The sequence below is a fragment of the Cokeromyces recurvatus genome (genome assembly GCF_025118155.1).
Source record: "Cokeromyces recurvatus strain NRRL 2243 chromosome Unknown BX663scaffold_13, whole genome shotgun sequence".
In the NCBI taxonomy this organism is placed as follows: domain Eukaryota; kingdom Fungi; phylum Mucoromycota; class Mucoromycetes; order Mucorales; family Mucoraceae; genus Cokeromyces; species Cokeromyces recurvatus.
Genome location: NW_026251399.1, coordinates 597,557 through 610,379, shown reverse-complemented (window position 1 = coordinate 610,379; position 12,823 = coordinate 597,557). Strand labels below are relative to the sequence as shown.

Genomic DNA, 12,823 nt, shown 5'->3' with positions numbered 1-12,823 from the left:
TTTCTCCTTTATATTATATCACTTTTATATACAATATTAACTCCTTGATAATGATCTCCTCGAGTGAGATTAAAAATAAAAGGGGAAGGGGAGTAGAATAGATAAAAGAAATGAGTGATATACAACGACAAGAACAAAGAATATCTACAATAAAAAAAAATTATATACACTGTTTTTCCTCTCTTTTTCTTTTTCTTTTTTAATATAAATATATACAAATATATAATGCGTTTCTATTTAATTTGCTTTATTTTATCAATATATACTTTATTTGTTAGAGCACAGATACGAGGTATGAAATAAGCGTTCAAGTATAGTTCTTGTATATATAATTTTTATTTTTATTAATGCATATATATTTTTTATTTTCATTATTTAGCTGATGAAACAGGTATTCTTATAAAGATATATATTATATTATATAGAGTTGGATAATTTATTATGATTAATAACAATTCGACTATACATAGGCAGCGTACAACCACAACCTCAAGCAACTAACAATAGTCCACCAACAGCAGTAGCGACAGCACAAACATCTATACCAGCTGGTAGTCTACTTTCATCTAATGGCACACAAGCCAATGCAACTCATTCAACTACAACCAACAATGCTAATCCATTTGTGGGCAAACCTACTTACGCATCATTCTCCAATGATATTCCACCTGCATATCTCACTTGGAAGAAACCAATCCCTAATCAAACTTTCCCACCACTCTACAAGATTGGTGTCTCTAATATTACTTTTGAATGGACAGTAGATCCAAATATTCTTAAAGTACAGCCGGAGAATTTAACAGTAGCACTCGCTAATCCACAAAAGCAAACTTATACAGCAACAGTTGTACCGGGAACAGCTACTTCAGCGTATTGGGACTTGGCACACCTTCAACCTGGATCACCCTTGATGGTAGGATATTATACAGTTTGGGTATATGATCAGAGGGGACCTAAAGCATTTCCTAGTCCTGGTTGGTTAATGCCTGATTCACGACTTATAGTAGCACTTTATTCAACCGAAGCCTATGTTCCTAGAACTGATTGTAAATAATACTAAAGAGAGAGAAAGAGAGGGAGGGAGAGAGGGAGAGAGTAATGATAATGGTGTATATGATTTTAATATGCGACTCTTTTTTTTTTTTTTTTTTTTATTAGCTATGTTTTGCCCTACTTGTTATTTAGGTGGAGCTGGATCATTCCATGAATCGTTGATGCCTTTAATGACTGCATTAAGTGTTGCAATACTGACGTCTATTATCATGCTTATCTCTATACTTAGATAAGCAAAAATCTCGTGTAATGCATTATATTATTATTTATTATATAAACAATGTATAAATTTCATATACAACTGCCCTTTTTTATGAAACATGAACAAAAATAACCTATTTCTTGGCTTCTAAATTTAATACTTTTATATACATATATCAATTTAAACAACATATAAACGAAAAAAAAAAACGAATAATGTTGTAGTCAGTAACAAAGTCACTGCTGATATTATATTGATGATAAAATAATGTTATCATAGAATAAGTCAATCTCTTTTTTATTTATTGTTATTGTATACTGCATGTACTAATTTTAGTTTCTAAAAAAAGAAATTCCAATTTCTATTTTCATCACAAGTAAAACTATCCGCTAATGTAAAATCCAGTTGATATAGAAATAAATAAGCTTAAATATTCCAATAAGATGTGTTAATGATGGTTTATTTTATGTATTGAGAGGAAGAGAGGCTTTTCAGTTATATATCACTTTATTTGGTGTATTTTTTCTATAGTTTTTAAAAAAAAATAATAATAATACTATAATAATTAAAATGGGATCTACAAAAAAAAAAAAAAAAAAAAAAAAAAAAAAAAAAAAAAATGAAATAAAATAAAATAAAAAAAATAAAATTAAGCTCAGTGGAATTTTTTTTTGTGTATCACTATAATTTATTTATATAAAAAAAAAGCGCTTTTATTTCATTGCATTTTTTTTTTTTTTTTTTTTTTTTTTTTTTTTTTTTTTTTTTTGCGTAATTTTCCTTTTCTTCTACTATTATATCACTAAAATGAAGGCACTTATTCTTGTTGGAGGTAGTATTGATTAATAAACAAACTATTTACCTTTTTTTTATTAATCCTCGTTTATTTTATTTTATTTTATTTTGGCTTGTTATAGGTTTTGGTACTCGTCTTAGACCTCTTACACTTACTCTTCCAAAACCACTTGTTGAGTTTGCTAATAAGCCCATGATTCTTCATCAAATTGAAAACTTGGCCAAAGTAAGAATGAAAGCTCCCCTTTTAATTCTTTTTCAACACGTTTAATATTCATATTTATAATAGGCTGGTGTAACAGATATTGTATTGGCTGTCAATTATCGTCCTGAAATCATGGTAGCAGCCTTAAAAGAATATGAAAAAGAATATGGTGTGACGATTACATTTTCAGTTGAAACAGAGCCATTAGGTACAGCAGGCCCATTAGCTTTAGCACGCGATATCCTTGCCAAGGATGATTCTCCATTTTTTGTCTTGAATAGTGATGTTATTTGTGATTATCCATTTGAACAATTAAGAGACTTTCATTTATCACACGGAGGCGAAGGTACTATTACAGTCACTAAAGTAGATGATCCATCCAAATACGGTGTTGTTGTAAATAAACCTGGATCTTCATTAATTGAACGTTTTGTTGAAAAGCCTAAAGAATTTATTTCAAACAAAATCAATGCTGGCATGTATATTTTAAATCCTTCTGTCCTGAACCGTATTGAAGTAAAAATCATATTAGATATAAATGTATATAAATATAATAGGATCCGTTAAACTAACTTTTCTTTCTCCCCTTCTCTCCTTTCTCTCTCTCTATTAGTTAAAACCTACTTCAATTGAAAAAGAAGTCTTTCCTTATATAGCTCAGGAAGGCCAATTACATACATTTGATCTTGAAGGATTTTGGATGGATGTAGGACAACCCAAAGATTTCCTTACAGGAACCTGTCTTTATCTTTCTCATTTAAATAAAAAATCAACCGAACAACTATGCAATAAGGAGTATGTTTATAAGGGTAATGTGATGGTACATCCAACAGCCAAGATAGGTAAGGATTGTCGTATTGGTCCTAATGTCGTTATTGGTCCCAACGTGGTTATTGGTGATGGTGTTCGTCTTCAACGTTGTGTTTTATTAGAAGGGGTTAAAGTGAAAGATTTTGCTTGGGTTAATTCAAGTATTATTGGCTGGCATTCATCCATTGGTCGTTGGTCACGCATTGAAGGTTGTTCTGTCTTGGGTGATGATGTTACTGTCAATGATGAAATTTATATCAATGGTGGTTCTATTTTACCACATAAAGGTATTTCTTCAAATATTACAGAACCTAAAATTATCATGTAAAAAAAAAAAAAAAACACCTTTTTACCCTTCTTCTTCCTCTTTAATAATTGCTATCTACCTTAATAATTTATTCCTCTCTCTCTCTCTCTCTCTCTCTCCTTTCTTGTCACTTATATGCATCTCCTTTTATATATTTATATATAATAATAAATAATAATAATAAAAATATAAATATCAATATACATACACATGTATATTTTCAATAACAGCTACTAAATTAGACCCTGATAATCGTAGTGAAACGAACTCAAGATAATAAGAAATTGTTTATTTAAGACAAACATAGGAATTATCTGATTTTAGAGAATAGAAAAGTATTCATATCAGAATTTAACTAATATTTAGTATTAGTAGTAGTAGTACTGTTCATGATAATAGAGTGTATAATAACAGTGTCCTTAGTAGGTATTATGTATAAATAAGTTGGAATCTGTTATCCTCGTTATGAATCTGGGGTTTAATAAAGAAGAGTAATGAACTCTGATTACCTCATTATTAATGATGATCGTCAACAAATTATTATTATTTAATGTCAGTTTGTACCACTACCGCTTGTTAATATTAATCGTCTTTTGCCTTTGAAAAAAAAAATACTTAGGGATGAACTTATTTAAAAGGTTCTATTATGCATTTTTTTTTTTTAAAAAAAAAGGAAAAAAAAAGCCAAATAACATCATTCTTTAACTAGTACGTGACTAATTTATTTCTTTATCTCTTGTCGTAAGTTGTGCAATAGCTGGATGTTTCGTTCCCCTTTACTAGGATTGTCTTCTCCAGTCCGTGGCTTCATTTTCAGCAGTTTTAAGCCATATGTGTATGTGTTGTAGGAGGGGAGAAAGGGCTTGAAAATATATAAAGTCACTATCTTTTAGCGGTTATTCTTGTTAGTAGGAGCTTTTTTGCTTTGAGACTAAAGGAGACTTAACTACTTTACACACATTGATGTATGAAACTATTTGATTTGTTCATTTTTGCTACCATTACACATTCTTTAGACGGCCATCTTCTCAAAGTATGCATGATTGATTATCTCTGATCCACCCGCAATAATAATAATAATAAAGGAATGAAGCAAAGCTACATAAACATAATGAAATAATTTATTGAGCATAAAACATATAGTTTGTGCTAGATATACATGATAAAATTTACAAAGAGCTATTAATTGTCAACAAACCTTGAGTTTTCTTTGATTGCGCAAGGTTTTCATGTTTGGACAAGTGATACTAAAATAAATCTCTTCATGATCAAGACTCAAAAAGCCTCTAGTTAATAACAATAGTAAGAATATGCATAACATAAAATTCTAATGTATTCAGTAATGCGCATTGTGCAGTAAACAGTAGTTGATTCCAGCATTTTAACAAAAGACTCCTATTTATATTACAACATAATGTAATAGCCTACTTTATAAATAATACAAAAAGCTGTCATCATTGGTCAAGTACAATGGTTCATTACTAAATAGCTCAAAAAAGAATACTATAGTAATAGAACGTTGATTTTTATTTTTCCTACAAGTAGAGAATTGCATTGCTAAAAAATAGGGAATTACGGATAAAAACCAGGTCATATCAGTAATATATATTATAACACTCTGATAGAGTATTTACGGCTTAAGGGGAAAACTTTTTACAGTTTATTATAAAAAGGGATGAAAGGAGTGAGGTGATAAGAAGTAAAAAATTAGGAATCAGCCATAATTGTAAGTACAGTAGGTACAGTAAATATTCTGAGCAGTTGAGAGCATATTTATATGCCTCACTTAATTTTTTTTTCTTTACATTAAAAAGAATAAGAGTTTTTAACAGTGAAGAGAAAGACGATTATATTAACAATATATTTTATTTTTTTATTTTTTTATGGGAGAGTTTTCAGTGCTATCAATAAATCTATCAGCATGATTGTGCTCTTGTGATGAAGAAGTTCCATCACTAGACAAATATAATAGCACACTCTCAAGACTTGACTCGATAAGCGATTGTAGGGTGAGCATGTTCGTGATAAAAGTAGACAGCTGGGTACAGAATAATAAAGGGGAAGTAGGGTAATCGAACTTCATTTCTTCTTTAAATAAATATAGTTTTGGACATACCAGCTGCAAACTGTATACATGAAAGTTTTTTTTATAAAGCTGTAATCCATACAGCTTGACTTTTTTTATATTGCTCCCACCTCTAGTGTTCATATTATAAATTTGATTTATAATTAACTTGAGGTTTTTGGCGATTTTTTTTTTATCTTTCATGTAATGGTTGTTACTAGTCACCGACCAAGGACCAGACACCTCCACAATCGACAACAGTGCCACGACACCTTCCTCATTCAAAACAGACAACAGTCCGTCCACTTTGGTCTTTCCGACTGAGGAATTTCCCCATTCTTTTTTCATATTTTGGTTTTGTCGAAACAAAGCCTTGTATAAAGGGGCAACGAAATGAAGTTTGTAATCATTTTCTTTTTGGGTGGTGTCCGTAAACAAATTTACATTTTCTTCATACTTTTGATTTAAACTATTAAAAGATCATTAACGTTAGTAACTACTTGGCATTTTTCCTTATATTTCTATTACTCACTATGTCTTAATAATTTTCTTTACAGAATAAGACAGATTCGATTTGTTATTATTGTAAAATGATTTGAGACGCAAAAAGGTATAACAATCGTTGAAATTTAAATTAAGAGGTTGTACTAGGGTGGGGGTCTGATAGGTTGTTGTTTTTATAGATCTAATAAACTCCATCTGATTGCTAGTCAAAGGGGGAATGTCATTCAAGCTTGCATCAATAATATTGTAATATAATAAAACTTGATTATGGATTAAAGGTATGTATTCTGCAGTGACTTTCCACTGTTTAACAGAATCAGCAATAGCTGATAATTCTTCAATCTCTCCGTTTTCATATACAATCTCTTCTTGAAAAATCAGATCATCTTCAGCATCCAAAACGTCGTCTTCTAATTCTTCTGCTTCTGTTTCATGGTCTGGAGATTCGTCTTCTTCATAACATGTTCTTGAAACTTTATTAAAAAATGCACTATTTTCTCCACCAGGTTGATGAAAAAGATTGTCTTGATCTGCAGTTCTTTTTCCATTATTATTAAAGACATTATTAACTGTACTTTGGCTTCCCATATGAATAGTTTGTTTATTTAATGTGCTATTATTAGTGGGTAAGTTTCTGTTGCTAAAGCTGCTAGCTTCACTTGACGAAGCTAGAATATTTTGGGCAAAAAAATTAGCTTTTTTCTTTGCAAAAGAATTATAGTTAGGATTTTTTTTGAACTTAAGCAAGTCCTTTTTCATTTGTTGAAAAACAACATTATCATCTTTGTATAAATCAAAATAAAATTGATATGCTTTAGGATAGGACCATTCGTTACAATACTCTGTTTCAAAATAAGACATAGACATAATTTATTTAATATAATTAGAAAAAAGTGCTGAAAAAGGTGTTGCTTCATTTACTTTTGATCTGATTTAATTCTTAAAATTGGTTCACTGCAAAAATATGCTCGTGGAAGATCCCCAAAAAAAAAATACAGGTTTTAAACATAACCTGTCTAATAAACAGGAGTCTCATTTATGCACAAAAGCGGGAAATCTCGGGTATAATACAAGTTGTTTTGATTAGCAAAAGATAATGGAAAAAAGAATAGACAGAAGACAAGTCTGTGAAAACTTTGTATAGTTTATTAAAGATAATACAAAAATTGTACAACGAAAATTATATGGAAAAATCGAGGGTTATTTATATGTTTTTACAAGGTAAGTGTTATCAATGGAAATATGATTCAGATAAGCAAGTTTTACTATAATAAAGTGTTTTACATAAAACATTGTCTCCGAATAATTCTGCGATCAATTAGATATATTTTTATGTTTATTCTCCCTGAGTTGTCGCTGTTCCTAGAAATATAACGAATCATTATTATTGGACTGCGACACATCAATATTAATTCTCAGTGAATATGTCTAGCTGCAACAATACCAATTATTTATGAGTTACTATCATTATCATTGTATAAGATTTTAATACATAACAATATTCAATATTATCAATGTATATATGATATGTATTACTCATAAAGAATTATGTAATTGAATACACCAGCCATAATCCTGTTTGAATTATGTATATAATTATTATTATTGCTCGAACATTCTAACAATGACTATTATTAAAACTGAGTGTAGAATGAATATTATGCTGTGCAGTTCAATATACTAGTTTTATATGAATAAACTCTTTATTATGTAATAAATGATGGTTCATTTCTATTAACTTAGTTATAAGGACGACTACAATCATAACATCGACAACTACTTTGTTGCATTTGCACGATGAGATGCATTGGTACGAGGCACCCAATCTAGGTCATTGAAGTCACTGAAATCAAGTTTATGAGCGTCATTTGGCAAGTGATCAATTTTCTTATCACACTTGTGACAGGCAAAGTGTTGTGGTTCAGGTAGGTTTAATGAATTAAATAAAAGGAATAAAATAAAAAGAAAACAAGACAGAAGAAGTACGTTGAGACTTGTCAATAAGTTTTATTAAAAGTTAAAATCAATACAAGTATTGTTCTTAGTTATAAATTATACAAAATAAGGGTGAATAATGTAAGAGTATTTATATATTTTGTGAATAAGGATGATGAGTAATAAGAAGATAAAAATATAACAAATTGTATTTGATAATATAATTATAGAAGGATTACTAAGAGTTATAATTATAGATTCATGTCTTTAGTATATATTTATTTTTATAACTAATACGTGTATTCTGAGTAGAATCAATTATTACGCGTATTTGTATTATTCTTAGTTTACCCCAGTTTAACTTGTATAAAGTTATTTTTATAAATTTATATTCAGCAGAACAATAATAGAAGAAAGAAAGTTTATTTTTAGATGTAGGACTGTTTATTAATTAATTATTTTTCTATACAATGGTAAATATACTAAATATGTTTATAGAGAGAATTATTATACAAATGCACTATGTATTCTATTATGACTATTTATCTTATTGAATTAAGTTATAAATCTTACAACCATGACACAAAGGCAGAAGAGTGGCTGGCAAAGCCAACACACTTTCTCAAAGCGGGCATATCCATGGTCACCAACGTCAAGGCAGCTTTCACCACTTGCTTACCATTGACTCTTGTCTGAAGTTCTATTCCATTCTTCAACAACAACAAATCTTCAACCAATGGGTTCAAATAATGATTGATTTGATATGTCGAGGGTTCAGAAGGACCAGGCAATAAACCAACTAAAATTAAATTTTTTTTCAAGTTTCTTTCTTCACGAGGTAAGTTTTGAATAGTCATGTAGAAAGCACCACAAGAATATTGAGCGTTATCATAGAGCTGGAACCAGTCGAAATTCAAGGTCAACATCAAATTGTAATTTGAAGCCATTACAAAAGGTGTGTCATCCCTTTCATCCAACTTGGAATTGCTCCAAACTCTACCATCCCAGATGTCAAACAAACGATTGGTGACGGTTGTTCTTGTTTTCCACTGTCTAATTTTTTCAACAAAGTGGTCACGAAGGAAAAAGGTTTTAACGGTGTTAATCCAGAATAGCTCAATGGGGTTGAGGAAAGGTGAATAGGGAGGAAGATAAGCACATTTGTATCCTCTTTTCTCAATAAAAATTCTTGTTATGGCAGGCTTATGAATAGGAGTATTGTCGATCACTAAGTGAAACTCTTTCATGTCGTTCTTATCCAAGACGTCCATTACATTACTTAAATATGCTAAATAATGTTCAGTTATCGTTCCAATTCTAGCTGTAGTTTGAATAATTTTTCCGTCTGATTTTCTTTTTTTAGATCCGGCAACTACGATGGGTTTTCTCCAAGATATGTCGATGACACCTTGAGATGAAATAGCTTCGAGGATTGTAATATACGTACCTCTGGAAGCTGGAACTACTGACTTTGTAGTTTTTTCCCTTTTTCGACCAACCTCGAGTTCGCGTCATATGAAGATTAAAACCTGCTTCGTCTAAAAATATGCAGTTCTTCTCAAAATCAAACTCACTGTCTGCCATCCATTGCATTATAGTATTTTTTCTTTTTAGAATCGTCTCTCCCGAGTTTCTAGATTCGACTATTTTCTCTAGTTTTTTTCATAGACAAAGCACAGTTGTTTCTGGCATGTCTATAAAAAGAAGACTTACTAACAGACAATCTAGGGAATTCCTGGTGCAACATCTCCCACATTTGCGTAATAGTAATAGTTGCAAAATTGTCCACAATTTTTGTTAAAAATACTGTGTGCTCTTCTTTTAAATCAGAAACAGTTCCAACAATGCGTCCTCTTTTTTTGTTTCACGTATCTTCCCCTCTTCTGTCCATTGTTTTCGAAAAAGGTAAGCTGCACTTAAAACGATACCAGTTCGTAAAGCTGCGTCTTTTACAGGAACCATTTCCGTTATCAAGCAGATAAACTCTTTGATTTGTTCCTGGTTGTACTTTCTGTATTTCAAAGTTTTCTCGTTCTCTTTATTGCTGCTGGCAAGTTTCTTAGCAAATTCTTCGACAGTGGGCTTTGCTAGTTTATCGTTACTTTCATTCCCACTTTCACTATTATCTTCGTTATAGTTATTCTCTTCTGAGTCAAGAGCTCCCAGTTCTTCATTAACTTCTTCATCAAGATCCATAGCGTCTGAGGAAGGCATAGTGGTTACCCATTCAGATCTCATCATAGACATCATGCTAACATAAATCTCGGTAGTTTGTTCCTCTTCCTTTTGTTGGAGGCTTAATTCATTCATTTCAAAGTCAGTGTTCCTTGATATAATATTTTTTTGTATTTTAAAAGGAAGACTTTCTCAATTTTTTTCTGAGCTTTTATCAATTTAGCTCTAACCTTTTCTTAATTTTAGTGAAAACATTTTATCCAATCTGGCTTTAAATTTATCATTTTATTCTAGAGCCTTTCTCAATTTTACTAAAAAATACAATACACATACGTAATGCGCGTGACGGTTTATATCACCCCAAGAACTGACGTAAGATATCTCTTTTAGCCAATTTAAATTTTTATTTTTTTTTAAACAATCTTGTTTAGAAGGGAATAAAATGCAGTCAATTCGAAAAGACCATCAATGCTTTATACATGGTTTACCAAAAAAGAAAACTTAAAAAAACTAATATAAATACTAACTTCTTGACGCTAAGCCGTTCAAGTTATGTAACTTGAATTTCATTTTGTATACTCAAATGATGCTTTCTATGTGCGATATCTAGTACAGTTCTGGTCCATGCTGAGCAACTCAGATGTTGAATACTTAAAAAAAGCCATCTGAGGCTCAGTGATGTAGCTGACTCCCCATCAGGCCAATGGTTGCAATAAGTGCCTGCCGGGTTTAGGATATCTTTATGACTCCCTCCATACCATTTAGACGAGGTAGCTGCACGTATGAAGGATATGTGGATGCCTAGTACAGTTTTGGTCCATGCTGAGCAACTCAGATGTTGAATACTTGAAAAAGCCATCTGAGGCTCAGTGATGTAGCTGATTCCCCATCAGGCCAATGGTTGCAATAAGTGCCTGTCGGGTTTAGGGCATCTTTATAGCTATTTTCATACCATTTAAACAAAATAGCTTCGCGTATGGAGAACTCTCATCATTTACTATACCAAATGAAATGCAAGTTACATATCTTGAAGATAATTGAAAACAGTTTTTCCGTTTACTCAAATGATGCTTTCTATGTGCGATATCTAGTACAGTTTTGGTCCATGCTGAGCAACTCAGATGTTGAATACTTGAAAAAGCCATCTGAGGCACAGTGATGCAGCTGACTCCCCATCAGGCCAATGGTTGCAATAAGTGCCTGCCGGGTTTAGGATATCTTTATGACTCCCTCCATACCATTTAGACGAGGTAGCTGCACGTATGAAGGATATGTGGATGCCTAGTACAGTTTTGGTCCATGCTGAGCAACTCAGATGTTGAATACTTGAAAAAGCCATCTGAGGCTCAGTGATATAGCTGATTCCCCATCAGGCCAATGGTTGCAATAAGTGCCTGTCGGGTTTAGGGCATCTTTATAGCTATTTTCATACCATTTAAACAAGATAGCTTCGCATATAGAGAACTCTCATCATTTGATTGTGCTGAATTGATAAAACTTCTTTGTTAGACATAGTTTGTATTAGCCATAATTTGTAAGTTACTCTATATTTCTGATTAGCTTAGATAGTAACTCCTTGTGTAGTAGGCATCTTCATTGCGCAATTGCTTTAAAGGCTTTTGATGATAGTGGTATTACACGTGTGTATCGGTGTATCTTTGACTCGCTTCTAGTACAAGAAACTTTCAATATTCGTCTCACAATTCATTTCTATTCAAACCAAAAATCAATTTCCCTCTTTTTATTGTTTATTTTAAAAGTCAATTCATCTTGCCTCTTTCCATGTAAAAAAAAAAGACTCAGATAATAGAATGCATTTCTATGATAATTCTGTCTATGTTCATACCAAGTTTATTTATCCTTGTATAGAAAAAAGGTTTATACACATATAAAATATATCTTCTTTTACTGAATCTAAATTTATAAAAATAGCTCTGCAAGTCAAGCTGATGATAAACCAAGAATAATACAAAGTACTCATAATAACTGATCTCTCTTAAAGTTACCAAAAGGCATAAATATCATTATAATAATTCTTGATTGTATCACCAAATACAATTTCGTTATATTCTTATCATTCTTATTCACGAAAAATACAAATACTCTCATATTATTTACCTTCCTTTTGAATTAATTCTTATGACTTGACACAACAAGCACCTTTTAAAGTAGTTCTCCTTTCTATATTAAAGATACCATCCAAATTGATTCAACTAGATAGAATATTTATTTATATATATAAAACCTAGACTTTATTGATTTAAACTTTAGTTATTTTTGATATTAGATTTTCTGCTTCTTTTAACTCATAATATCTAATAGTTTTGCTCTTAACAACAAACCAGAACCGTTTAATAAGGATTTAATTCAGATAAATACTTGATAGGCGTGCGTTTATTATTATTATTAAGAAAATGAAAGAGTAGAAAACCAAATAACTCTCCATAATATCTTTCTTTCCAGTAGTGTATGAATCTTACCTATTTTTCAACATATATCAATGTTAAATGGCTAGTTTTATTTCTATTCCTGACTATACTTTATGAAGGGGGAGGGTGCCAAAAGATTATCTTTTTCAAATAGTATGTGTACACAGTAGTCGCAATACCAATGGGCGCTTATTTAAATCAAGGGGTAGGAAATGAAATGTCAAATGGTGTTTCTTTTTAATTTTGATACTTTAGTATTCTCATTCAGAAGCTATAATAGGTGTTTCTTAGTGCAAAAATTCTAATTCAACATTTTACTTTAAAACAAAAAAAAAAAAAAAAA

The 12,823-nt window shown here is 31.0% G+C and overlaps 4 protein-coding genes across 4 annotated transcripts; 2 read left to right on the top strand and 2 right to left on the bottom strand.

The window, feature by feature from the left end:
* The first annotated feature begins 145 nt into the window (after nt 1-145).
* On the top strand, nt 146-1,472 carry BX663DRAFT_561377 (uncharacterized protein). Its single transcript, XM_051531922.1, has 4 exons — nt 146-292; nt 380-391; nt 471-1,046; nt 1,159-1,472. The coding sequence occupies exons 1-4, from the start codon at nt 226-228 to the stop codon at nt 1,284-1,286; spliced, it is 783 nt and encodes a 260-aa protein (XP_051382772.1). The 5' UTR covers nt 146-225; the 3' UTR covers nt 1,287-1,472.
* A 578-nt stretch (nt 1,473-2,050) lies between these two features.
* On the top strand, nt 2,051-3,514 carry BX663DRAFT_510482 (mannose-1-phosphate guanyltransferase). The gene is made up of 4 exons (XM_051527757.1): nt 2,051-2,087; nt 2,173-2,276; nt 2,340-2,771; nt 2,869-3,514. The coding sequence occupies exons 1-4, from the start codon at nt 2,063-2,065 to the stop codon at nt 3,391-3,393; spliced, it is 1,086 nt and encodes a 361-aa protein (XP_051382771.1). The 5' UTR covers nt 2,051-2,062; the 3' UTR covers nt 3,394-3,514.
* Nucleotides 3,515-5,219: 1,705 nt separating this feature from the next.
* Nucleotides 5,220-6,813, bottom strand: BX663DRAFT_510479 (uncharacterized protein). The gene is made up of 2 exons (XM_051527756.1): nt 5,970-6,813; nt 5,220-5,906 (listed from the first exon to the last, which is right to left on the bottom strand). Exons 1-2 carry the CDS (start codon nt 6,806-6,808, stop codon nt 5,246-5,248), a joined length of 1,500 nt encoding a protein of 499 aa, XP_051382770.1. The 5' UTR covers nt 6,809-6,813; the 3' UTR covers nt 5,220-5,245.
* A 3,635-nt stretch (nt 6,814-10,448) lies between these two features.
* On the bottom strand, nt 10,449-11,039 carry BX663DRAFT_69582 (uncharacterized protein). The gene has a single exon (XM_051532289.1). It carries the CDS (start codon nt 10,908-10,910, stop codon nt 10,602-10,604), a length of 309 nt encoding a protein of 102 aa, XP_051382769.1. The 5' UTR covers nt 10,911-11,039; the 3' UTR covers nt 10,449-10,601.
* Nucleotides 11,040-12,823: the final 1,784 nt, after the last annotated feature.

What these genes read in the sequence shown, in the direction of transcription:
- BX663DRAFT_510479 (XM_051527756.1), bottom strand. Translation starts at nt 6,808, where the DNA reads ATGTCTATGTCTTATTTTGAAACAGAGTATTGTAACGAATGGTCCTAT. An exon ending in AAGAAAATTATTAAGACATA is followed by an intron (nt 5,907 to 5,969) that starts GTGAGTAATAGA and finishes ATCTTTTAATAG; the next exon opens with TTTAAATCAAAAGTATGAAG.
- BX663DRAFT_561377 (XM_051531922.1), top strand. Translation starts at nt 226, where the DNA reads ATGCGTTTCTATTTAATTTGCTTTATTTTATCAATATATACTTTATTT. An exon ending in CTATGTTCCTAGAACTGATT is followed by an intron (nt 1,047 to 1,158) that starts GTAAATAATACT and finishes TTTTTTTATTAG; the next exon opens with CTATGTTTTGCCCTACTTGT.
- BX663DRAFT_69582 (XM_051532289.1), bottom strand. Translation starts at nt 10,910, where the DNA reads ATGGCTTTTTCAAGTATTCAACATCTGAGTTGCTCAGCATGGACCAAA.
- BX663DRAFT_510482 (XM_051527757.1), top strand. Translation starts at nt 2,063, where the DNA reads ATGAAGGCACTTATTCTTGTTGGAG. An exon ending in AAATTGAAAACTTGGCCAAA is followed by an intron (nt 2,277 to 2,339) that starts GTAAGAATGAAA and finishes TATTTATAATAG; the next exon opens with GCTGGTGTAACAGATATTGT. An exon ending in CTGTCCTGAACCGTATTGAA is followed by an intron (nt 2,772 to 2,868) that starts GTAAAAATCATA and finishes TCTCTCTATTAG; the next exon opens with TTAAAACCTACTTCAATTGA.